Below are 25,242 nucleotides of genomic sequence, written 5' to 3'. Positions count from 1 at the left end.
ACATGGATTAACCCCTCAACTCAAATTAAACATTATTGTTTTCTTTATATCACCATATGCCTGTATTCAGCTTAGAATCTTTTTGAGCTGGAGGCGTAAAATTCTACTTCCATTACTCTCTGCACTGCTATAGCACTCTCCTCAGCGGTAAATAATAATCTGGAGACAGCAAGAATAAGCAAATAAAAAACGGGACATGATTCAAGATACCATTACCACAATCGAAAATTACTATGATTATTGTAGGCCACCTCTATACCAACAGTGAGGGTTGATATCAAATAGCCAAGCCCTAAGATGTAGAAGGCGCTCTGTAAGTCCTCCAGACTAAGTGGCCTTAACCTACGGCGTGTGGAGCGCTCCTTGGTGGTCACGCGACCCTGGGACTTGCGGTACCTCAGTATTTCTTCGTTTCTCCATCTGTCCACCAGACCGCTCTCGACCATACGCCTCAGGTACCTGTAAATGAACATTGGCATATGTGGTACTGGTAGCTCTCAGTCGTGCATTGTTGTTTGCATAAAAAGTGTTCGTAATGCCATCCGTAGTCACTTATTTTTCATCTTACACATTACTTTCTCTTTTCAGTTATTCCATCTTACACCTTACTTTCTTTTGTATGTCAGATATAACTAGGACGCAGAGAGAACCAGTAACAGACAATAAGATATTTAGGTGCAATATACAAAATATGTCTCTGAGGATGAGGCATTATGAAATCACCCCAAGACACATTATGAAATCACCCCACATTTCCACAGTACACTTAGACATCCATGGCTAGGCAACTTCATACCAGAACATTTAACCCCTGCACTACGGCTACTGTACTTCACATGTTATATCAATCAGATGCATTGAGATGATCTGATGCATAGAGATGATCTGTTGTTTGAAGGACATCAATTTCATTTCAGTGTGGGGCGGGGGACAGTTTGATTATTTGAATTTCATCTTAAGGAGATTTTACTTGTCTTCCACAAGACCCACCGTCTTGGCATGAAAACATCGTCACTTATACCATCACAATAGTCAAAAAAAAAAAAAAAAAAATGTATTCAGCTTGAGTGATAGGTAGTAGTGCCGAGGTGATGACATGTGAAGGTGGGTGCCACGTAAGTGGACTGTTGGACCTTAGTGGACGGACTGTTATATCTATGCTCAGAGACAGGGACAAAAAAGAAACAGGCACATCAGTTTTGTCTTTCGCTTGACCTGCATCAAGTCGAAAGTAATCAACAGGGAAGGATGAATTACTAAATGTTGTGAGCAAAGGAATGGGTAGAACGAGCTGGAATGGTTGTGGGCGGTGAGGCCTAGACAGGAAAGTTGTCACTCATAAAAGAAAGTGCCCCCCTAGGCGAGAGGCTTTGTAACTCGCGATATTCAGGATTGGTAACAATGCACCTGACGTCAGGGATGCAGGGAGAGGACTGGCATCTCGGGGGTAGGGGGAGCTGATTTCCACTAAACACTGCTAACACCATTTTTCGAATCAGCCACAATTATATTTGAAATAATTATGCAATATACCACCACAATCATTCACTAATGATCACACGTTCCCACTCCCACAGTATTCATGCGTTGAGTGTCCCATACCACCATAAGATTATTATTTTTTAATTTCTCTCTGTCTCCCATCCTTTGTGTGTGTGTGTGTGTGTGTGTGTGTGTGTGTGTGTGTGTGTGTAAGGAGGGGGGAGGAATGAAACAGTGCGTCGTGGAGATCAGCTATCCTCCCCCCACACTGGCATTACTTACATCCCCACACCTAACGTCAGGTGCAGTGTTACCAAAGCTAAGTGAGGCGAATTACAAGGCCTCTCGTACAGGGATGAAAGGGTGCCTTTAAACACACACACACACACACACACACACACAAAGTTTTTTTTTTTTTTTTTTACCACTCCTGCGCGAACAACGTGACACCACCAGGCAATCCCCGTACTGGAATCCCTGCTAGTCAAAGGTGCCGCTTTGCCTGCTTGAATCAAATGATGGGAACTGAAATGAGGCTGTAAGATACTGCCACAGTAACACGACATGGAACTTGGTCAGAACCTTCTGCATCAGAGTTCTAGTACTTTAATACTGTCATGTTATGAGTGATGAAATCCCGCTATGTCATCTGACATGTCCATATTTTTGCAAGTATTGTTGAGTAAAAGTAGGACCGTGTATAGTGACAACAGTAAACGGTGGTACTGTTCGAAACATTATTTTCACTCAACCTCCGTGGATGTTTATCGAAGCATTAAACAGCAGAATCACGTATATATTATATTATCACATTGGGTCAGTTATCGGTGTCTGATAACACAGCAATGACTTATGAAATGACAAGGCAAGGTGGATAGTCCATTTCGTTCAAACAGATCATGATAATATATTTCTTGCGTTATCATTGTTTAGACATACGTTAGTCTTGTAATAAACTCATGTATTTCCACGTATCCTTTACGTTTGGTTAGAGAAACAACACAGACAGGTCTCATTTATTATTTCAGTATCTTCTGTAACCGCCCCCTCCAGCTATAACCTCATTCATACGACGAGACATGGACGCCCCTAGCGAAAATTAATCATAATCTCCTTATTTCCGGTAATTCATTGCTCCATCGTCCAACACCTATACAATACGATTCCCGACTGAAAATACCTACCTTTGCTGACAGTATCTATTTATTTTCCCATGCATAATTCTACAGTAGTTCTCTGTGGCAACTCTTCAAGTCACGTTTACCAACCCTAACTAAAAAACCGAAATGTTCGGTGCGTAACTCATTGGATCCCTCTGTAAAGATACATTTTGGAGTGTGTGCACATCCTACGAAAATCGGTGTTGTAAGATTAGTAGTTTGACTGGAGCTAAGGCTTATTATACAACATGCTCCAGGAATTATATGAAGGAAAGAGGGAGAAACAAGTGAACACGGGAATAATAAATGGATGGCATGAGAAAAAATTGTGGAGAAAGCTTGGGAGGGAGGATATGAGAGTGAAAATGGGCCCTGTAGGATTAAACATTTGGGATCGGAACCTGACTCTATGACAAGAACAATACCAAGAATAAAATGGAACGCCGAGAACTCGGGCCCCGAGCTGTTGAAGCAAAACGTCCCTCGGTGCGCCTCCGCCAATCCTAGCTCACGGACCCGCCATACAGCCCCCATTACAGGGTTTATTGTGGGTTGAAATGAGACTAATGATGAACTAAGTTGACCGCACATGACCTCGACCTTTGAACCCTTGACTTTGCTGATCTAAACAGTTCATCGTCCCTTCATACTCTGTCACTGAGAAAAGTTTGGTCGAAATCCGATGAGGGGTTTGGAGATATCGTGCCCACAAGAAAGGACTAATTCGACATACGATTTTAAACTTTGACCTCTTGACCTAGCAGCTCTAATCAGTCCATGATCTTATACTGCATCGTTGACAAAAGATTCGTGGAATCCGTCGATGGACTGAGGAGATATCGAGTCCACAGAGTGTTACGGACGTACGCACGCACGCACCCAAGCACGTACGGACGAACAGCCCAATTACTTAATGCCTCCTCCAGCATAGGTGGGTGGAGGCATAATGAACTTACTTTCCTTTCATTTTCTTTTTCTTGTACGACTCTGGGCATAGGCTTCACTGTCTCCTGCCACGGCCCAGTAGTCCTCCTGCATACCATATACCTCCACATGTCACCATTTCGGCGTTAACACACACCGTCCATATTGAATACATGCTAGAGAGTTTCATACAAGACTGGTATATTGGAATTAGAGGTGGTACTTTTACATGTCAGTTGGCAGATCACTAAAGTCTACTTTTATGAAATTCAAATCCTTAAACTGTTCCCTGCCCCAGAGGAGATTCGAACCTGGGTCCATTAGGACTGCCGGCCACCCTCTACCGATTCAGCCACCGTCTTCCCCTGCAGCACAGTTTTCTTGTTTTTGTTTTTTTTATGTAAGGAGGAAGGAACCAAAGGCCAGGAGCCTGCAAATTGTTCCCTCCAAGAAAAACAAAAAACAAAAACAAGATAACAGAGAACCAAATTCAAGATCCATTCATTTTGAAAGGCCTGGACACACTGCGTTTGAAAGACTGTCTGCAATCACTGTATTTTTATGTTGTTTTTTTTGCAACAAACTCCAAATTACTGAGATAATTGTTCATGATCTTTTTTCAGTGTTTTGTGTCACGCAGCACAGAAGGAACTCGAGATACAGAACAGTATATATGCGCTATATTATACTTTCCATCCACACTTACTCGGCACATTCACTCCTTGAAGTAGGTCAAGCATGTATTCCATAATACCACACTATTTTTAATACAGATGGTACTGTAAAATGCAGGAACTGTCATTCAGCGCTGAAAGTGAAAAATGGAACATGATTAGGTAAATTTTCTATGTCTAACTTTGAGGTAACCCTTTAATATCGATGACATATTCTTTATATAATTTTCCTGTATCCAGGCGACTTCATACAGAATAGGCTATAAGACTTCAAACTGAAGGAGTTTGTATAGCCTTCATTAACCACTTCATAACTAAGGGGTCCCTGTTTTAGTTGTAAGAAGTCGTCAGGTTATGGCAAGGAAATCCCTTTGCCGTAGCCTCCAAACCCCGTAACATTCATGCTCTTAAAGGTCCTTACAAAATTTTTTAATTTCAAGCTCATTTTCCACTTGCCATGACCAACTACACGTGGTGTGATATGAATATTGAGGTTTCTGAGGGTGAAGCTCCCACAGCTAGGTTTTAACCCCCCACCCCGTTAGACTACAGGTAATTCTCAGTATCATATTGATATCCTGTGGCTAAGGCCGTTGGATAGCAAAAAAAAAAGAAAGAAGAAGAAGAAGAAGAAAATGTTAGCAAGCTATGAGAGAATTATTAATTTTTGTATTTATATCCGAAGTAAACGCAAAAATGGGCTTAAAAAAGGAGACATACAACGAGAACTACGGTGCATTTGTGAGCCATAATTTCTGCACCCTCTACCCCCAACCCCTGGAGATAAGGAAATTGTATCCAGGGTTTCACATCGAATGAATATCTATTCTTTGTGACGACACTTCGACATCAAGAGTCACAGTGGCCCGCGACCTGTTCCTCCTCTAGTCTACCAAAGCATGAAAGTATTAAGTTAACACTGGAAAACAGATATTCGTTAGGCGTGAAACCCTTGCTACGATTACCCTCAAAATCCACCCACCCACCATACCGACCCACCCACCACGCCCACCATACCGACCCACCCTGCCTACCATACCCACCCACTCTAACATAGTCGTCCAAAGCACCGAAGTGTCACCTTAACACTGGAAAACAGTTATTCATTCGGTGTGAACCCCAAGCTATGACTAAAGGTGGAGTCACACTGGGCAAAAAGTGACTAACATGTTCGCCACTTTTGCCAACCGCTTTCACTTAACTTACCTCCTGCACTAATTAAATATTTCATTCACAGTTAAAAACAGTTGAAAAATTGATATGTAGCTCATTTGGGTCACAGTGACAAACTTCCTAGCAAGCTGAATCCCACTGACGTGGTCATTCGGCTCGCAAAAACGGCTAATATGTTAGCCGTTTTCTGCCCAGTGTGACACCGGTTTAACTCCAGACAGTGAGGCCAGCAGGGCAAGGATGATCAATTGCCGGCCCATAAGTCGTTTTTGTTTGGCCCTTTGACCGACCCTGAAGAATAAAAACAAATAAACAAGCATAAAAGAGAAAGTTTTGCATTTTTCCTTTTATTTATGTACTGTATTTAACGTAAAATGTAAAGGCAAATAATACATGAATTTCTCTTTTCTTTCTATGTGTAAGTGTTTAGATAGAGGGAAAAAATACAGGTAAAATAATGTATGGCCATTTTGTTAATCTGAGTTTCATAATTTGGCCCCATTTCTAGAGCAGTTGAATAGCCCTGGAGTAGAGGATCAGCTGAGACTGGCTCGTGACTGTACCCTATTGTCAGTCAGAATGGAGAGTTGGTCAATAATATTTCACACTGGCTTACCCTCCCTTTTTATCCTCGACGTCCATTCTGTGTGTGTGTGTGTGTGTGTGTGTGTGTGTGTGTGTGTGTGTGTGTGTGTGTGTGTTTGTTTGTGCACTCAATACTGATAAGAAAACAGTGTAGCATCACAGCTATACATAACTGATAGTTCGAAGTGAAGAGAAAAACCGCAGAGATCTTTATTATGATGTCATTCCTTCTCCCGTAATAAGGATTTTATAATTTGTTCTCGTTTTCTCCATGTTGGTAGATTTAGCTTTATCGAGTGTATTTAAGCTGGTTGGGGGAGATAATATACCTTCCATTAGCCTCTTCACTGCAAGACGTCTCCATTAGCTGTACAAGATTCTACGTAGGAGGAGACGATAAAAACTGCTTTGTATGAAAAAATTTATATATATATATATATATATATATATATATATATATATATATATATATATATATATATATATATATATATATATATATATATATATATATATTTTATAGATAGATACCTTGCTGTACCCATAGGTGTATGATGATAATGATAATTATGATGATGATGATGGCAGTCAGCCAGGGTTATGTAAGTAAAATTAATGTTGTAACTGATTTGCATAGAAAAAAAAATTACAGCAAATATTGTATATAGTAGGCTGTACGTAGGAAAAAATGGTCACGATGATGGTGACAAGTATTTGTGCGCACTTTGCAACAAAAGGTGGTGACAGTGGCATCGAAAAATAAATTATTCTTGATGCCTTCCTATTTCCAGCTACAATTGTTGTGCATTCATAGTGACAGAGAATATCTCTTTAAAATTACTTACCGTGTCTACATTTATATAAAAAAAATATTCTTATGCTTAGAGTATATCTATCTATATCTATATCTATCTTTTGTCTATCTATCTATATACAGAATATATATATATATATATTTATCTATCTATCTATCTAAATCTATCTATCTATTTATCTATCTATCTATCTATCTAAATCTATCTATCTATTTATCTATCTATCTATCTATAAACACACGAGTATATAACGAGAGAGAGAGAGAGAGAGAATCCACACCTGTTGAAAGTATCCACCCATGGCGTGCCCTTCTGAAAAGCCCAGGCAGTGGTGTAGGGAAAGAGCGTCTCCTCCAGGTAATACATGCCTCTCACTGGCCAGCTGGATATCTCGTATTCCATGTATGCTGTACCCTCGATGAAGGCGCCATTGTTCTCCAGTACCTGATTGAAATGCATACGGTCAGGGACGAAAGAATGATATTATAATAATCTAATTTTAAGATCCACAGTGATGATTCTCATATACTAGTTCTGGATTATTTAGAGGTGCACCACACAGCCATATATACCACATTCACTGAGATGATAAATACCACAGTACTAATTTAGAATTCCATACTTCGAACAGTTTGGATTTTTTTTTTTTCGAGAACTTACACTCCAACACAAAAATTGGTCTGTTATTTAATGCATCTATTTCAGATTCGGGATATATTCGTCACTCTCCTCCGTGAAAATTCATATCAAAAGAGAATCGTCTATGGTCAAGGAATCGCACTGAGGTTACTAAATTTTTAATATTACACTGCACAAGCACACAGTGAGAAATAGAAAAACTGAAATGTTAGTCAAAACTTGGTCTGTGACTGAAAATGTATTTGTATATGGTTCTGGTATGTGAGTGTGGCTGTAAGTGGTTGTAAGTCTGCTAATCAGTGCCACATCAATATAGGAAATAACATGTGAATCATAAGGGCAAGGAATAGTGCAGAATCTTCTCCTTTCCCTTGTTCTGTAAAAACATACATAAGTTACGACATGGTGTTAGTCGTTACGTTTACTAATGAATTATGACCCAGGTAAAGAAGAGGTATCAGAAGTCCATAATAGTAAAATCAAAGCCACATCTAAACACCAAAACCATATCTTTAAAGTCAAAACTTGTATTCATACCACCTTTAGCCCAGTTTATTGACTTCGAACCAACACATTATGAATGGGTTATTGCAGAATGTATTTAACTGCATTACCTCTAATGGTTTCTACAGACATTAACAAAACAGTATTGATTTACTTGGAATCAGTCTAGCGCCTATGCAAATGCAATGCTGGGGTACTGAGACCAGATCATTTCTTGAAAGGACATCATTTTGATTCAAGCAAGTATTAATCAACTTCCAGACTCTCCAGTGTCTTCATTTGCAAAGTCCCATTAAAATTATAATAAAGGTCCGAATAATGATACATACATACATAGATACATAGATACATACATAAATGCAACGCCAAAAATACAAAGACCAACACCTGACCCTGACAAGGATGTGCCGATTTTGCCATTACGTTAATACAAAGAGGCCAAAAACCCTTTCAGAGAACATCTATCTACCTTACACACACACACACACACACACACACACACACACACACACACACACACACACACACGCGCACACACACACACACACACACACACACACACACACACACACACACACACACACACACACACACACACACACACACACACACACACACACACACACAAATGAATCTGATCTGACAATATAAGACCATCTCCTGCCTTGTTCTATGCATAGCCAAGCATCCATCCCAGCACCCAACCACAAAGTCAACCCATTCATTCTGCCCCCCTGTCTCCAAACTCAGGCTGGCTTGCACACACACACACACACACACACACACACACACACACACACACACACACACACACACACACACACACACACACACACACACACACACACACACAGGTGGTCTATCCACGTGAGTTTGCAAGCTATGCATATGTCACTAACGTTTCACAAACATAGCCACTGCAGGAGGACCAAAGTGACAAAAACGCACCATTAGAGTGCATCAGTCATCAAACTCAAAATGTCAGGTACTTGCTCCTCAGTGGTTGTGTGTGCAAAGTTTGGTATTAAAAAAAATGGAGCAAGAAAGGTGTTGTTCATGTTACAGCCACACCCACATCCACACCATATATATATATATATATATATATATATATATATATATATATATATATATATATATATATATATATATATATATATATATATATATATATACACACACACACATATATACTCCTGGTGAAACACCGAAGGCTCATAACAAGAACACTTCGAAACACCAAAGCCACATCTAAACACTCACATAGCTTTTGATCTCGCTATAGTTCTGGATGAGGTGAAGCTTCTGTGAAAGGCGACGGTATACAGGGTCATGTGAGGTGGCCAGGTATCTCGGCACAAAGGTTCCGTAATCACCCATGTACAACCTTAAGATAAAGATTTTGAAATGCATGAGAGAGAGAGAGAGAGAGAGAGAGAGAGAGAGAGAGAGAGACGTTGTTCTAACTGCAGCATGTACTGTATACTGTGTTATAGCTATACCCACTCAATTTCTTTCAATTTTGGGACAACTTTTCAAAATAGATGAATTTTACATAATGTCTGTTGCATGAGATATCTCCTTAACTGAATTTTAAAGTTTATGCACATACCAATATACTACATCATACAATATCACTGGATCAAAAAAGTAAATCTGTTTACCAAGTAGAAAGTACATGCACGTTGGGGAGGAGGGGAAGCAATGTTACTGAAGTTGTAGATGTACATTCGGGCTGTTTTCACTCTCTGAAACAGGATAGTTTCCGTTCTGTTGGAAAAGGATGCCTTGCCCTCCCTCCCATGTTTCCACATCTCGCCACCTATTCTTGTCACCCTCATGCACATAAAGAAATATATGTGTTGCTACTGAGTTTACTGTTTACATTAAAATCAAACAAACTGGGGCATCGAAGCTTTCAATGCGCAGCCATTCTTTGGACGCTTTGGGGATGTGAAAAAAAATAATAATAAATCTCGTTTTGCATCACATATCACAAATTTTGCATGGTGGTGGTACTTGGCAAACCATGTCAATTGACAATGCACATGACAACAAACAGTTGGTGCGCAAGAGATAATAATTATATCAACGTGTACAGTACAGTGGACAAGAGAGAGAGAGAGAGAGAGAGAGAGAGAGAGAGAGAGAGAGAGAGAGAGAGAGAGAGAGAGAGAGAGAGAGAGAGAGAGAGAAGCTCCTAAACTACGGATACTTTAAATCTAAGAAGCTCTTGATAATTAAAAATGAAAAATCTAGTTACTTATATCTATCTTCATTTCCTGGAAAATCCTGGAAATATTTTGCAGATTTAGAACTCCTGAGGTATTGAAAAATCTTGTTACTTATAGTTATTTTCATTCCTTGGAAAACTCTGGAAAATATTTAAAAATAAATGTAAAAATAATATCAACATTTAATTACTTATTTTACAATTTTATATTTTGTTTTGGTCCACATTAATCTCCAGTATTTGGCTGTCCAAGGAAATACATACAAATATGAAGGAGCAAGGTAGTCAGAATCATAATTAGGTAGTAAGTAATCAAGCATAATTTCTTATTTTCACCATTGAAGATTATGGATGACTCCATCATACACCGGTACGTAAAGCTCTTGAAAGAATCAGTATCTTTGGGACTACAGAACATCCCACAAATCCCCATAGCTCTTTAGAATCTAAAAAAAAAAATAATAAGTTACGTACATTTACAGTAAAGTTCTTATTATCCGTACTAATGGAGACAAAGCATATACAATAAAACGGTGCCAAGCACAACGAACCTCGCCCGACAGCCGTTGTTTTATTCTGTTAAACAGTGAATCAGTGCTGCAATATAGTGTCAGTACAGTACACAATTAAAGTCTAAGGCAATTGCGCAAATGTTTTAAAGTTACTCTCTCTGAAAATCCGTGATCTTGCGTTTGACCTTTCTAGGTCAGTCAAGGTCAAAGGTCATGGTGCCAAATAAAAACCCATATGAGACTTCCTATATTTTGATAATAGTAAATATCTATATTCAACGAGTTTCGAGTTATAGCCCACTGAATAGCAGGGACTTTGAGTTTGACCTTTCAAGGTCACCTACGGTCAAAGGTGGTGGTACCAATTAAAAACCTTTATGTGACTTCTTATATGGTGATAATAGTAAATACCTCTCTATCCTCAACTAGTTTCGAGTTATAGCCCCCTGAATATCCGTGACCTTGAGTTTGACATTTCAAGGTCACTCAAGGTCAAAAGTCTTCGTGCCAAATGAAAGCCCATTTTACGAGTTCTTGTATGTTCATAATAGTCAATATCTCTATCTTCAAACGGTTTCAAGTTATAGCCCCCTGAAAATCCGTGACTTTGATTAACCTCCAAAATTTAATCACTTTCTCTTGGGACCAGTGCCCACATATCTTGAAAGTTTCATGTAATTTCATTCAGCCGTTTTCCATAATGTTGTTAACAAACAAACAAACTTACAAACGACCAAAAACAATACCTCGCCAGACTCCATCCGGGCGAGGTAGTAATTGGAATTTAGAAATAATGCTATCCTACCCCCCAAAACCCCAAGCCCCCAATAAATGGCCTAATAACCCAGAAAATATCACAGCCTACACAAGCACAATAAACTAACATAATACATAAATATAACATATGAATAAACATTTAATACTGTACAGTACATGGACAGACTCATGCTGGTCAGACATGTTCGTTTTTCCCGTGTGGTAGTGGCAAAGAGAAGCTGACAACATTTCTCTGTTCTCCACTCTGTCCTCCAAGTCATATGGCTAATAACATGATACGAATAGTGTACATACGGATATCAGGAAGTTTAGTGTTGTTGTTTTCATCTGTAGGAAAATTCTCGATGTTATTGTGAAATTGCCTGTAAAAACTCATAAGTATTTTTTATCCATACTCTTTACCTATAGTCATCATAAATTCCTCACTCAGTGCAATTTTACATTTTACTTTGACCTGCTATATTCATCAATGTTTTGGCCGTCCATGGGGATACACAAAAATGTGAGGAAGCAAGGTATTTATGGTAATAATTAAGTTGAAAGTGACAGAGGGTGATTGCTGATATTTCTCCCATTTCCTGTGCTGACTGTGACAGCTAGGCAATAATGGAGTGGGGGAGTGGTAATGAGTTGGAGAGGTGGAATGGGAAAAAAGTTAATTGCATATTGTTATACTGCAGGACAGTTAAACAGCGATTAATGAGGTATGAGTGAAGTAAAATTGCTTATAAAGCTTTGAAATATATATTAAGTTTCTTACGTAACTTTTAAGGTAGTTAATGAATATGAATATGAAATAAGTGGTGTAGTTAGAGAAATCGTGGTGTAATACTTACCATCCACCCAGCCATTGCCAGACGCCTCAATCCCTCAAGGGGTGGTGGCCACAAACAAATCGCCTCCATGTCGCCCTGTCACCCGCCATTTCACTGCCTTCTTCCCAACTCACCCCTTCCCCTCTCATATACCTCTCCATTTCATCCCCCATCTCATCCTCGGCCTCGCCTTCCCTCTGCCCCCTTCCACCTCACTCACATACACTCTCCTAGTTAATCTCTCGCTCTCCATCCTCTCCACATGGCCAAACCACCTCACTGTATTTCTCTTATCTTTCTATCACATCCACATCCACACCACAACACTCCTTCACTTCCTCATTTGTCAGTCTGTGTCTCCATGTAACTGCACATGCTTCTCTCAAATAACTCATTTCCACTGCCCTCACCCTTGACTTGTGTCCTTCCAACAAGGTTCAAGTTTCGCATCCATACGTTAGAGATGGTATCATAATACTATGATGCAGCGACTTTTGACTTCCATGCTCACTTACCTATTTCCTTCACTGCCTTCAAAGTACCAGCAACCTTTATTCCTTGTTACACCCTCTCAAGAACTTTTCCCTTTAAACTTCCATCCTTACTTATCACACTACCTAAGTACGTAAATGCACTCACATTCTCCATGTCCTCATCATCGAACCTCATTGTACAGTCAGTGACTTCATTTCTCTCGGAGACCATAACTTTACTCATCCCTACATACACCTTTAGGTTCCATTTCTTACACACTCTCCCAAACTCATTCACTGAGCCTTGCAGTTCCCCTTCGTCTTCAGTTAACAATACAGTGTCATCTGCAAACAGCTGTACAAGAAGTTGCCCTCTCTCGAATAAGGCCTCTCCGACGTCCACTGCACTACCTTGTACCTCTTTTCTCTTTTATAACCCCATCCATATACAGACTGAACAACCATGGAGACATGACACATCCCTGTTTCAGTCCAACAATCAGATGGAAAAATTCACTCATTTCACTATCCACACGCACTGCAGCCTTAGCACTCTCACACATATTCTTCACGGCACTCAACAACCTCCAGTTTAGTCCATATATTCTTAATATTTTCCACATTCCTTGTCTATCCAATCTGTCATACGCTTTCGCCAAATCCAAGAAGGCCGCATGCAACTTCTTTCCCTTCCGAATAAAGTCTTCCACTAAAGACCTAAGGATGAATATCTGATCTACACAACCTATTCCCTTCATAAAGCCGCCCTGCTGTCCTTCAACTTATTCCCCCTCCCTTTTTTTTTTCCCCTAACTCTGTCAATAAGTATCCTAACATATACTTTTCCTATTACACCAAGAAGATAAATGCCCCTACTATCACCACACTCTTCTTTTTCCCTATTTCCTTTGAACAGGAGAATAATACCTGACCTCCTCGCAGGCCAATCTGCACATCTTCCATATCCACTCCACCATTATCTCTCCCTCATGCTTCAGCATTTCACCACACGATCACTTCCTGTGGTTGTCCCCATTTTGACTTTCTTCATTGCCTCCACAGTGTAATACTTACATATTACATAATAACGGTAGTAGATTTGCGTGTTTCACTGGAACTGGTAACATTTAAAATTATTCATTAAAGAGATTTGTAGAGTCTGAAGGATTATTTAGCAATTAATAAGTACACATAGGGGTTTTATATACTGGAATTAGCATACGCTTGCATGAAATATAGTTATAATTAACTGGAGGGCACAAGCTATAAATGCTAGGAAACTGGCTGCACAGAGTAAGTGCATTTCGTTATTCGGTGTGATGTATTCTACAGTTTCATAACGATAAATCTGAGTTTTGAAGAATCAAAAACTCACCATTTGGGAAGAGACTATACGTTACAAAAACTCTGAGACAGAGAGGTTAAAGACAAGTCTGGTAACTGACTCAAGCACATATGTATGTTTAATAATAATAAAGTTGTCATATAACGGGAATATTTAAAATTTGGATGCACTTACGGCGTGGTATCTAATATACTATAGCAGTAGCCATGTGTGTGTGTGTGTGTGTGTGTGTGTGTGTGTGTGTGTGTGTGTATTTTGGGCAGCCGAAACTACACATTCAAATCGCACCAAAATTGGCATAAAAATCGCAAAAAAAATCGCTGATGTGAAAAAACTTGGTCTCATTACGATTGAAAAACTTTTACTATATTTAATGAACGATCACATTTTGACCAAAAAACGCTGCTCCCGAAGCGCATAGGATCTCCGTAAAATTTTTTGCCCAGTGGTAGAACTAAAATATACTGTAGCAGTAGCCGTGTGTCTGTGTGAGTACTTTGGACTTGCGTTCGGACAACTTGGGTTCCATTCCCAAAGCTGCAAATAACAAGATCAATTGGTTAGCTGCAAAAAATCCAAGTGACAACGTTACACTAGCACAGCACATAAACGCGAGAGCCCTCCACAGGAGCAAGTGTGAGAGGCCTGAAGGGCCCACGAGCACTTGTAAGTTCTAGTGAAGAACATAGATTTATCAGTGACAACTTGGCACACCCAAATTTTCCAGTAAAGGTGAGTTTTAACTACATATTTTAACTGGACATTATTCATCATCATCATCATCATCATCATTATCATCTTATTATTATTATTAATATTATTATTATTATTATTATTATTATTATTACCGAAATTGTAATTAACGCAAAAAATTTAGACATATGTCCTAATCTGATGTAACCCAAGCCTAGTCTAACATAGTACCGGTACCTACTCTAAACAGTCTACTTTTCACAGGTCACTTCTGTATGACTACAACACAGCTTTCATATCAGTTGTTATTTAAAATTGGGCTATCATCTTTCTATCTCTATACAGACAGATGTCTTTATCCCAGAAGGGGTGGCCAAAGACAAATCGCCTCCATGTCGTCCTGTCTTCTGTCATCAATCAGCCCTCTCTTCAACGTAAATTCCCCATACTCGTATATCTCACCATCCCTTCCTTCCATCTCATTCTTGGTTACTCATAGTTCTTTCCTCACACCTGACTCTTCATACACTCTTCTCATCAATCCCTTTCTCTGTTCTCTCCACATGGCTTGAACCAAACCATCACAAGGTGTGTGGCATGTGGGACTGCTGCTCCACAGGGATAGGGCTGTTCAGCTTATGCCCGGAGTTTGATACAAAATGTAAAAAAATCAACAATGCAATGCGCCTTTAACTTCCCCTTATGTCTGTCTACATCTCCACATAATTTCACTTGCATTCTCCTCTCAAACAACCTCTTTCCACTCCTTTCACTCTTGACCTGTGGTCTCCCACCTGAGTTCAAGTTTCTGTTCTGTGTGTCAGAGTGGGGATCGCAGTGCTGCCGTAAAGCTACTTCTTTAGTTCCATGCACATTTCTCTAGTTCTTATCACTGCTCTTCCTGAACCTGGAGTCTTTCCTCATTGTTGTGCCCATCCCATGCACTTGATTCTCTAATCTTATGTCCTTGATCATCACACTACGAAAATTTTTGAAGGTACACATTCTGCATTTCTTGATCATTCAGCCTTGCTATGCACCATGTGACTTTGTCTCAGAAGCCATAACTTTACTTTTTGCTAAACTCATGTCTAGATTTCGTTCTAAGATACATTTCCAAACCCATTCACAAAGACTTGCAGCTCACAACTATCTTCACTATACAATTTAGTGTTATCATCAGAAATCAGTACAGAAAATTTCCAAACCATACCTCTCGTCACAAAGGACACTCCACTCTCCATTACCATGCCTTGTATATCTTTCATGGCACCGTCTATACACTGAACAGTCATCCATTATTATAAGCCTGGCACACCATGTTACTGTCCGGCCTGGCACACCCATGATCTGTCCGACATTCAGATAAAATAACTCACTTAGTTCAATTTCCTCACACCCACCGCTGCCCTTGTGCCCTATGGGGTAGTGACAGTTGTGGTAGTATAGTGGTGGTGCTGGTGGTGGTGGTGGTGTGGTGGTGGTAGTGTAGTTATAATCTTGAGTGGATTCATTAATTTCCCATCTTCTCCACATATTTTGTGTACTTTTAACTGCTCTTAAATTTTTATTGTTTCTCCAAATCCTTGAACGCAACATACAGTCTCTTTCCCTTTCCTAAATACTTTTCCACGAAACAATCTTCGAGCAAGCATGTGGTCTACACACCCCATCCCCCCTAAAAAAAAAAAAAAAAAAAAAAAAAAAAAAGGATCCTCTTCAGTTACTTCGATTTTCTCCCTAACTGTTGGTAAGTATACTATGCATCTTCTTAATACAGTGTGAAGCCACATACGCATATAAATCTCAAATATTTCTCTTTCACTGTTCCCTTTGAAGAGGGGAATAGTAACTATATACCTGATTTCAAGTTTTCTGGAACTCTGTCTTCCCCTCAGGCTATTCTACAAATTTCTCTATCCATTCTACAACTAACGCTCCTCCTTCTTTCAACATTTTGCCACATACTTCAACAGTTCCCGGTGGTCTGCCTCTGCTGAGTTTCTTCAGTTCCTCACATTCTTCCACCTCACTAATTCATTCATCATTTCTCTCCCCTCTCTCCTTCTCCCAGCGATTCTCCAACCACCTGTTCTTGCACTGTTTTCGTCCTCTATATTCAAAACCCCCTAAAATGTCCTCCACATCTGATAACGTCCTCCCTCCAGCATTCAACCCTTATTATCTTACCCTTTTGTTAGTTCCCTTATCAACCTGTCTTCCTTTCTTGATCTCTTTCCATAACAGTTTCATACATTCCTCTCATTTTACATTCGCCTTTCTTCCATATCTGCTCGTTTCTTACTCTCGTTTACTGGTCTCTTCACTTCTTTGCTCTTCTCGAAATACAGCTTTTTTCCCTCTCTCCACATCCTCTCATCCTCTATTTCCGAACAAGCCACAGTCTCTTTTCTTCTCTTCGACAGCCCGTTTCATTTCCTCATTCCACCAAGCTGCACTTTGCATCCCCTTACGGCTTCTTCCAGGCCCATACACAGTACTTGTTGAATTGATTTGTTCTGTGAACACTTGTTCACACGTTATACCCCTTCCTTCTGCTTGTAATTACACCCAATCAGTCGGTTCTCAATTTCTCTCTCGTACTACAGCTTTTTATCTCCTCTGACGGCCTCCCTACTCTCTTTACAGTAACTGCTTCTCGCTGTGATCTTTTACTTATACATCACCAATCACTTGAGCACCTATATCTTTGGCATTACCGAGTAGTGATCTGACAGTTCACTCCGGAAAGCTCTATGCACGCTGTTATCAAGCACAGACCTTTTCACTCGGTCAACACAGACTCATAGTCAATCATTGATTTATGTTCATCCAATTGACCTCATATCCTCCATATTACTCCCCATTTATACCTGTGGATTATCTTTTGCCTGAAGAAGGTAGTGGCGATTGATAAACCCTTACGACCGCTGATGTATTCATCACTTCAACGGGTAGGCTACAACTCCCTCTCCATCCACATCATCCATTCTGTCATTCCACACTTTTCCAGTCATATTTTAATCAGAAACAATCTCTCGCTACTCGCAGACTTCTCCACACACGGTCCCACATTCGGCCAGAACTTCTTTTTCACTTTAGTCTCTCTGTCCTATGTCTGACCATACAAGCACACAGTCACCCACGCTTCTATTCCCACTTTCACTCTTACGCTTTGAGTCCTGGATGTAGCTGATCCATACTTCATTATACTTTCCTTCCATTTCTTGTGCACAACAATGTATACAGTCTCCTTCACCTCTCCTATTTTCAACCATTTGGACACATATAACCAATCCATACTCTAATTCTCTCCCGTACTCACCCCTCCACATACTTTGTCACTCCATACACCCGATATATCAGCTTTTGCATTCACAAGCACCTGAATAATCTCCCTAACGTTCACTTCACTATTTTCACACCGTATATTCCATGTCACCATTCTCAGAACTCCAGGAATATCCTTGCCCATCATCTGTTGGTTCGTCCAGGTCTGAAGCTTTCTTTTCTTTACACTCTAGCTAGCAAAGCGAGAGCGAGTGTGATGCTTTTATCAATGCGCGCTCGCGCGCCAGAGAGAGAGAGAGAGAGAGAGAGAGAGAGAGAGTTAACGAAACAACTCTAACATTTTTCTATCCTATTTCAACCAAACTTTGGTGAGGGGCTGAGGGACAGCTAATTAGGAAAAGTAATGTCTGAGTACAGTAGGTGAAGAGTCGAGGTCGCAGGTCAAGGTCGAAGTTTGACCTAGCAAACTGAACTTACACATTTTTTTTTTCTAATTTTGATTAAAGTTGGGAATAACTCTGATAACTGGTAAAAAATGAGGTGATTTTGTTTTGAGAGCAATCATGCAAAGGTCAGGTCCACAGGATAAGGTCAAGTCGGACCCATGTTGTGAACAAAATGACTCTTTTAGATTTAATTAGAACCAAATGTGGTAGAAGGGTTGGGGGTCACTCAGTAATTAAAAAGGTACTCTTTTTTTTTTTTTAAGCAGTAGGTCAAAAGCCAAGGTAAGAGCTAGGTAATTTGGTCAAACAAAATCAGCTTAATCAGTTTTTAATCAATATTGACCAAACTTTGAGAATAGGTTTAGGGAGGAAGTAAACGAGTCGATAGAGAGGTGATCTGCTGTCCCAAAGGGCGCGAATCTGAATCCCCGCTGGAAAAATGGAGTTCCCCCGAGATAAGCCCTGTATTGGACTATATAGCCCCGCTAGGGTTACAGGAGGGAGCTACCCCTCCCGGCACGGCAGCCCGGGCGAGGCTCGAACTTGCAATCCCCCGATTACGAGTCCGGCGCGCTACCACTGTGCTACCGCGCCCCCCAGAATCCCTGCTGGAGCAGGGAACAGTTTGAGGGCTTGAACTTCGTTAAAATAGACTTTGCTAATCTACCATAAGACCCGGCGGGATGTAAGAACAATATCAACACATCAGTCCTATATGAGACAGCCCTAGCACGTCAGCAATATGGGCGGTGGGTGCTAGAGCCGTAGGGTGACCCATGGTGGTGCATGGTATGTAGGAGTACTGTTGGATTTCAAGGATACATAAAAATTGGAAAATTCAGTGATTCGCTATTAAGAAAAATCTTCGGAAAGCCAAGGTGACAAGGCAAGGTGAAATTTCGGTCCTTGTGCGTATGTTGTTAATAACTCAGTTCGATACTGAGAGTAATCAGTCAAAGGTGAAGGTCACAGGAAAGGTCAAAGTCCAAAGGTAAAGGTCAAAGTCGTCAGTTTTTATTTGAATTTAACGAAACTTTGTGGAAGAGTTAATGAACAGTCAAGAACGAAAGGATCTGTTCTGAGAATAATCAAAGGTCAAGGTTAAAGGGTAAGCACAAAGTTCGGCCCGTGTGTCTGTGCATAAAGATATAACTCAGACAGTTTGGTTCTGATTTAAATAAAACTTTGCGGATGCGTTGGAGATTACATATGAGGCTGACCAATTGCTTACGACAACCACAGGTCAAAGGTCAAGGACGCACAGCAAGGTCCACTGAAGCTATTTTTTCCATTGCAATATGAAATTTGTGAAAGAGATAAGTAAACAATGATAAGAGATTCGATTTTAAAACAGTCAAATGTCAAGTCCAAGCTGAAAGATCAAAGACAGAAGTAACTGGCAAAATATTCTCAAAGTTCGTCGAAGGAATAAGGATTAGGCAAGAATTAAGTAATTCGAATTATATAATTAAATCAATCAATCTATCTATCTATCTATCTATCTATCTATCTATCTATATATATATATATATATATATATATATATCTATATATATATATATATCTAGATATATATATATATATATATATATATATATATATATATATATATATAATCTCATCTCATCAGCCGTTTGAGTATCCACTGCAGGACCGGCCTTTCCCAACAGAAGCTGGGACGATACAGCCAATGTATCTCTACCAAGTGGCTTAGGCTGTCTGGTAGAGATTGTGTGTAGGGTAAGAAGTGCATGTAAGTGTAATTGTAGTGTTGGGGTGGCTTTGGATGTGTGTGTAGTCTGTGAACCAATTGTAATTGGCCCGCGCAAGCCGACTGGGTGCAAGCATACTTTATAGTATACGACACTGGTTCAACCACAGCACCCCTTGTGTCCGCCAATGCAGTACATGGCCCGAAAAACGCTCCCAAAGTTTATTACCCTGGCGGGACGCGAACCCTCGTTCTTCAGTGTACGAACACGCACACTTTACCACTGTACCACGGAGGCTCCATATTATCTATATATATATATATATATATATATATATATATATATATATATATATGTAGTGTGTGTGTGTGTGTCTTAAATAGGGTGGGGCACTAAGACTTTGCAAACCCAGCTCGTCGTTTTCACCACAGGTAGGGAACACGCAAGTGTGATTATCTGGTTACCACTCACCGTAGTAAAGGTTTTCCTGGTCTAGTGCAACCATATGGCTTGTAGCTCTGTGTGGTTGCCTGAGAGCAGCCCTAATATTTTGAGCGAGTGATGATGACACATATCTACCACAATTAACGGCTCTCCCATTTATTTATGTGAATATCAATTACCAGCTTACAAAACACATTGTACGACCGTCTGTTATGATGAATTCTTTCATTCACATAATGATGTCTGTCTATCTGTCAGTCTATATCAATCAACCAATCAATCAATCGGTCTATTGTTTACCACTATATCTCTATCGGTATGTCTATCTATCTATATCTATCTATCTGTCTACTGTATATCTGTCTGTCTATATCTATATCTATCTATCTATCGCTATCTGTAGCTATCTATCTGTATCTATCTATCTATCTACATTATTCTCGGTATCTCCAAACAAATTTGTAATGTTTAGAGCAACCATTTGTAGTGAAGAGGTTATAAGTCTCCATTAATCCCTTCACAACCTGACTTGTATCTATAAGCTGAGTAAAACAGTCTGAAGTTACCGAGAATTAAAAAATATAATCGTATTGATGTACTTTCTGACAGAGAGCGCATCAACTGTTCCACACAAAAATAGACCTACGGATGTATAGAATTTGCAAGCTCCCTCAGCGTGTTAATCTTGGCTGGAGGGTCTGGGACAGTGATGTAAGCAATGATGTTGGTGACGTAGGAGGCGGCCAACACCAGCGACATCAGCCACCAGCACACCAGGAAGGGTCGAGTACCGGGTGATGACGGTATATGCGGAACAGCCTGGCTCAGTAGCACACGAGTCATCCACACCAACGTAGACACAACATCAATCTCTGTGATAATATATTAGTTAATGTATTAGTCATCATTAGCAGCAGCAGCATCACCAGCAGCACACGCGTCAACACACCTGTCCTAATAAAACATCTGCCTCTGTGGTTTTGCAAGCATCAACAACAGTTCCGCTGACACGCTTTGCAATTGACCACTTGCGAGAGTTGGGCTAAAGGAAAGTTCGTAATATCGACACTTGCGATGTGGTCGTAGGTAAGGAAAATAATAAATTTCTCAAATACATGATAATACAAATTTAAGGTTTTCGATACCATACTTCCATAACCTACTGCTAAATCGAACCATAACACAGTTAAGCAAGTACTTGATCTTATGCCAAAGATATTTTCTCGCAGTATTTATCTGTTTAAGGTTGGAAAGAGTGAAGTTGTGGTCTTCGAGAGAAACGAAGTCATCTAATGCACAGTGAGGCTGGATAGTGGGGAAATGGATAATGTGAGTGCATTTCAGTAGTTGGGTAGCGTCATAAGTACAGTCAGGATGTAAGTTTGGAGGCTGAAATGCTTGAAAGGGTACAGCCGGGAAGAAAGGTTGCTGGTTAACTGAAAGCAATGGTAAGAAGTAGGGAAGCGAGCATGGAAGTAAAACAGACGCTGCTTGATAGTATTGTGATTCATGGAAACGAAGCTTGGACCTTACTGGAAGAACACAAGTGGTGTTACATGGAGAGACAGACTGACAAATGAGGAAGTGATGGAACGTTGTGGTGTAGATGTGGATGTGATAGAAAGCTTTAAGAGAAATACGCTGATGTGGTTTGACTATGCGGAGAGGATGGAGAGAGTATGCAAGTGATGTGGAGGGGGAGGGGGAGGAGGAGACCGAGGATGGGATAGAGGGATGGAGCAGAGAGGTGCATGAGACAAGGGCATGTGAGCTGGGGGGAGGACAGTGGAATGGCAGGGGACAGGGCGACATGGAGTCAGTTTGTCTGTGGCCACCCTTTACGAGATTAAGGAGTCTGGCTGCAGATATAAATGCGATTTGTGCTCATACTTCGCAAATTATCAGTGCCGATAAGTTGAACCTCCTTGCAGCTCAAAACTCATAAAGGCCAATCGTAATTCATCATCATCATCATCATCATTATCATCACCATTCTACAAGTAATCCACACCACACGTCTGTCTGTATGACTGTGTGCATCAACATCATGAGCAGTTGAAGAAGCTTGTAATTTTCACTCTTTCTCTCATCGACAGGATGCGTTATTCACACCACTGAAGGCGCCACATCTTCCTCTGCAGACATTTGTAGTGGTTATAAAATATCTCATTCCCCATCATCGCTATCATCTCAGCCTGTACACTATGCTGCATATTGGCGTGTAACATCCTGACCAATAAGGAGATAATACTCACGATCTGTCCAGTCATCAAAGCATCACACTAGTCATATTATAAGTCGCATTGTAGACCTCGTAGCTTCGTTTCCTAAGCGATTTATTGTATGTACTGCACCTCATCATTATCTTGCATGTTATTTATGTCGTTTTTTAATCGACAAAGGTTGCATCGGTAACACACAAGAGATTATTGATGTGTAATATGCAAAATAAATTGTTCAGGAAAATGACTTATGAAGTATACTAAAGCCACTTGTAATACGACCATTTGAAAAGAATTGCCTCGTAAAATTTAGAAAAAAAATGAGTGAAGTCTCTAATTTAAACAGCACCAATAGATTATAACCCCCTTCAGTCCCATCTGTTCTTACCAAAGCTATTTATTATCACATTTACTGTATTTGTGCAACTGAGTAACATTTTACCTTTTGTAATTTACCTCTCCTACTCCAAGCTTTTTTTCACATGCTTTGGCAGCAACATCCTTACCTACTCTGGCGTTAAAGTCACCGACATGGAAAGTAATAAAGATTGTGAAATTGACATTGAAAGCCTGTAAGACTGTGACAGAGAGGGACAGTGTAATGAAAGAATTTACTATTAGCTGAGAACAAGGAGACTTTTTATGCCTCTTGTCTGGACTGGTGTCATTAAGGCAGAGAAATAGCTTAAGGCTGGACAGTCCCATATCAGTATGCACTTACTGTGATTATAAACAACTGAGCTGTCCGTGGATATCAGGAGGTGGAAGAAGAAGGTAATGATGATGAGAGTGGCAGCCAGAGCGCTCCATGTGATGGTATTGAAGGGGTAGAACACTGCATGCCAGCGAGGTGGTGATGGAGGCAGCTGGGGGCACATATTATCCTACATTATTACCGCTAACGAGTGTACCCGGCGTTTACTGGGTATAAAACTATGGCCGTACACTCTGGGATTCCCTGGTATCATTACTACAACAGTCGTCACCGACACCATCATTTGTATCACTGTCGTAACTGATAGCATCATATATACCACTATCACCACAACAACTATCATCACTGCCAGATGATCAATAGCATTCGCAAAATGAAGGGTTTGGTAAAGACAGAAGCACTTTCAAATACTGAGATATATTTCCCTTTTCCACATCTTCCCTTCTTCAGTCTGTCGTTCCCTCGCCTTTCCTTTGATAATGTTACCCTTTTTATTCTCTCATGTGGTACCAGTTATAGTACTGGCAAAAGGAATACCGCACTGTAAGTAGTGAAGATGAATAAAGTGCTGATGATATATTCACATATTCATGTATGAAGTCTACTCAGTCTCGACCGGCGAAAGAATTCTTTAGTTTTGCAACTGCCAGTCGATTTTATTCACATCAAGACTGGCCTCTTCTCAATTTTGTGTTATATATTTGCCTCCTATAGCCCTTCACATGTTTACTCGTATTATAAAAATAGAATACCATCTGGGGCCGCTCCCCCTCCTACTCCCCAGTAGGTCCCCAAGGATCGGAATCACGTCGACAACCCAGGTGAGGCCCTAGGGAAGTCCAATCCTACCTATTGAGGTGGCCCCTGGGAGTTCTATCTTGCCTTACACCTGGTGAGAATAGAGGTATATCTCTATGCAACATATCATTTTTCCTGGTAAACAACCCTCTCACCTGTACCATCCTCCCTCCTGCACCACGCACTTCAACATAGAAAATTCCACTGTGGAGGAGGGAAGCCTGTTTCACTGATCCTGATGTAGACAGGGATCAGCACAGGTCCCACCATGATTAAAACCTGGACGAGTTGGTGGTATACCTCTGTGCATAATTTAATACAGGTCCCACCATGATTAAAACCTGGACGAGTTGGTGGTATACTCTGTGCATAATTTAATTGTCTCTTTTGGGGTCCCAACCTGATAACTAGCGTTGTGCCCTTGGGAGTCTCATCCTGCATAAAACCTAGTCGGGGTGGAGTTCTTCCTCTGTGCAAAATTTGGTTTTCTTTGGTTGAGCATACTCTGTATTTCACACAATCTTTTTTACGTTTCTCCACATACTTTTTAAATATTATCCTTTATATTCACTCAAGCTGACATGAGTTACAACGCTGTCCTACTACACCAAACACCTCCCTACACCACTTTCTCACCTATTGCAACCCCCCAGCCATCTACACCAGACACTCCAGTAACCCTTGTCACGTGTGTAAACTTGGCATACTAGGGGATGGAGCCTTCAGGACCCACACTCCCATTCCAGGTATGGATAGGGATTTTCACTGGGTCCACTCTGCTTAAATACTATTTGGGCCAGAGGTCTACCT

General features: G+C 40.4%; 1 protein-coding gene across 1 annotated transcript; it reads right to left on the bottom strand.

Annotated features, from left to right (window-relative positions):
* Window positions 1-212: 212 nt before the first annotated feature.
* LOC145416048 (glutamate receptor ionotropic, delta-2-like) lies at window positions 213-23,797 on the bottom strand. Its single transcript, XM_080285147.1, has 5 exons — window positions 23,641-23,797; window positions 21,344-21,569; window positions 9,220-9,343; window positions 7,094-7,257; window positions 213-459 (listed from the first exon to the last, which is right to left on the bottom strand). The coding sequence occupies exons 1-5, from the start codon at window positions 23,795-23,797 to the stop codon at window positions 213-215; spliced, it is 918 nt and encodes a 305-aa protein (XP_080141273.1).
* Between the last annotated feature and the right edge of the window lie 1,445 nt (window positions 23,798-25,242).

The sequence above is a fragment of the Coenobita brevimanus genome, chromosome 104 (genome assembly GCF_032717465.1).
Source record: "Coenobita brevimanus isolate Jiangsu-jjx chromosome 104, ASM3271746v2, whole genome shotgun sequence".
Classification (NCBI taxonomy): domain Eukaryota; kingdom Metazoa; phylum Arthropoda; class Malacostraca; order Decapoda; family Coenobitidae; genus Coenobita; species Coenobita brevimanus.
This window is presented reverse-complemented; position numbering and strand designations above follow the sequence as displayed.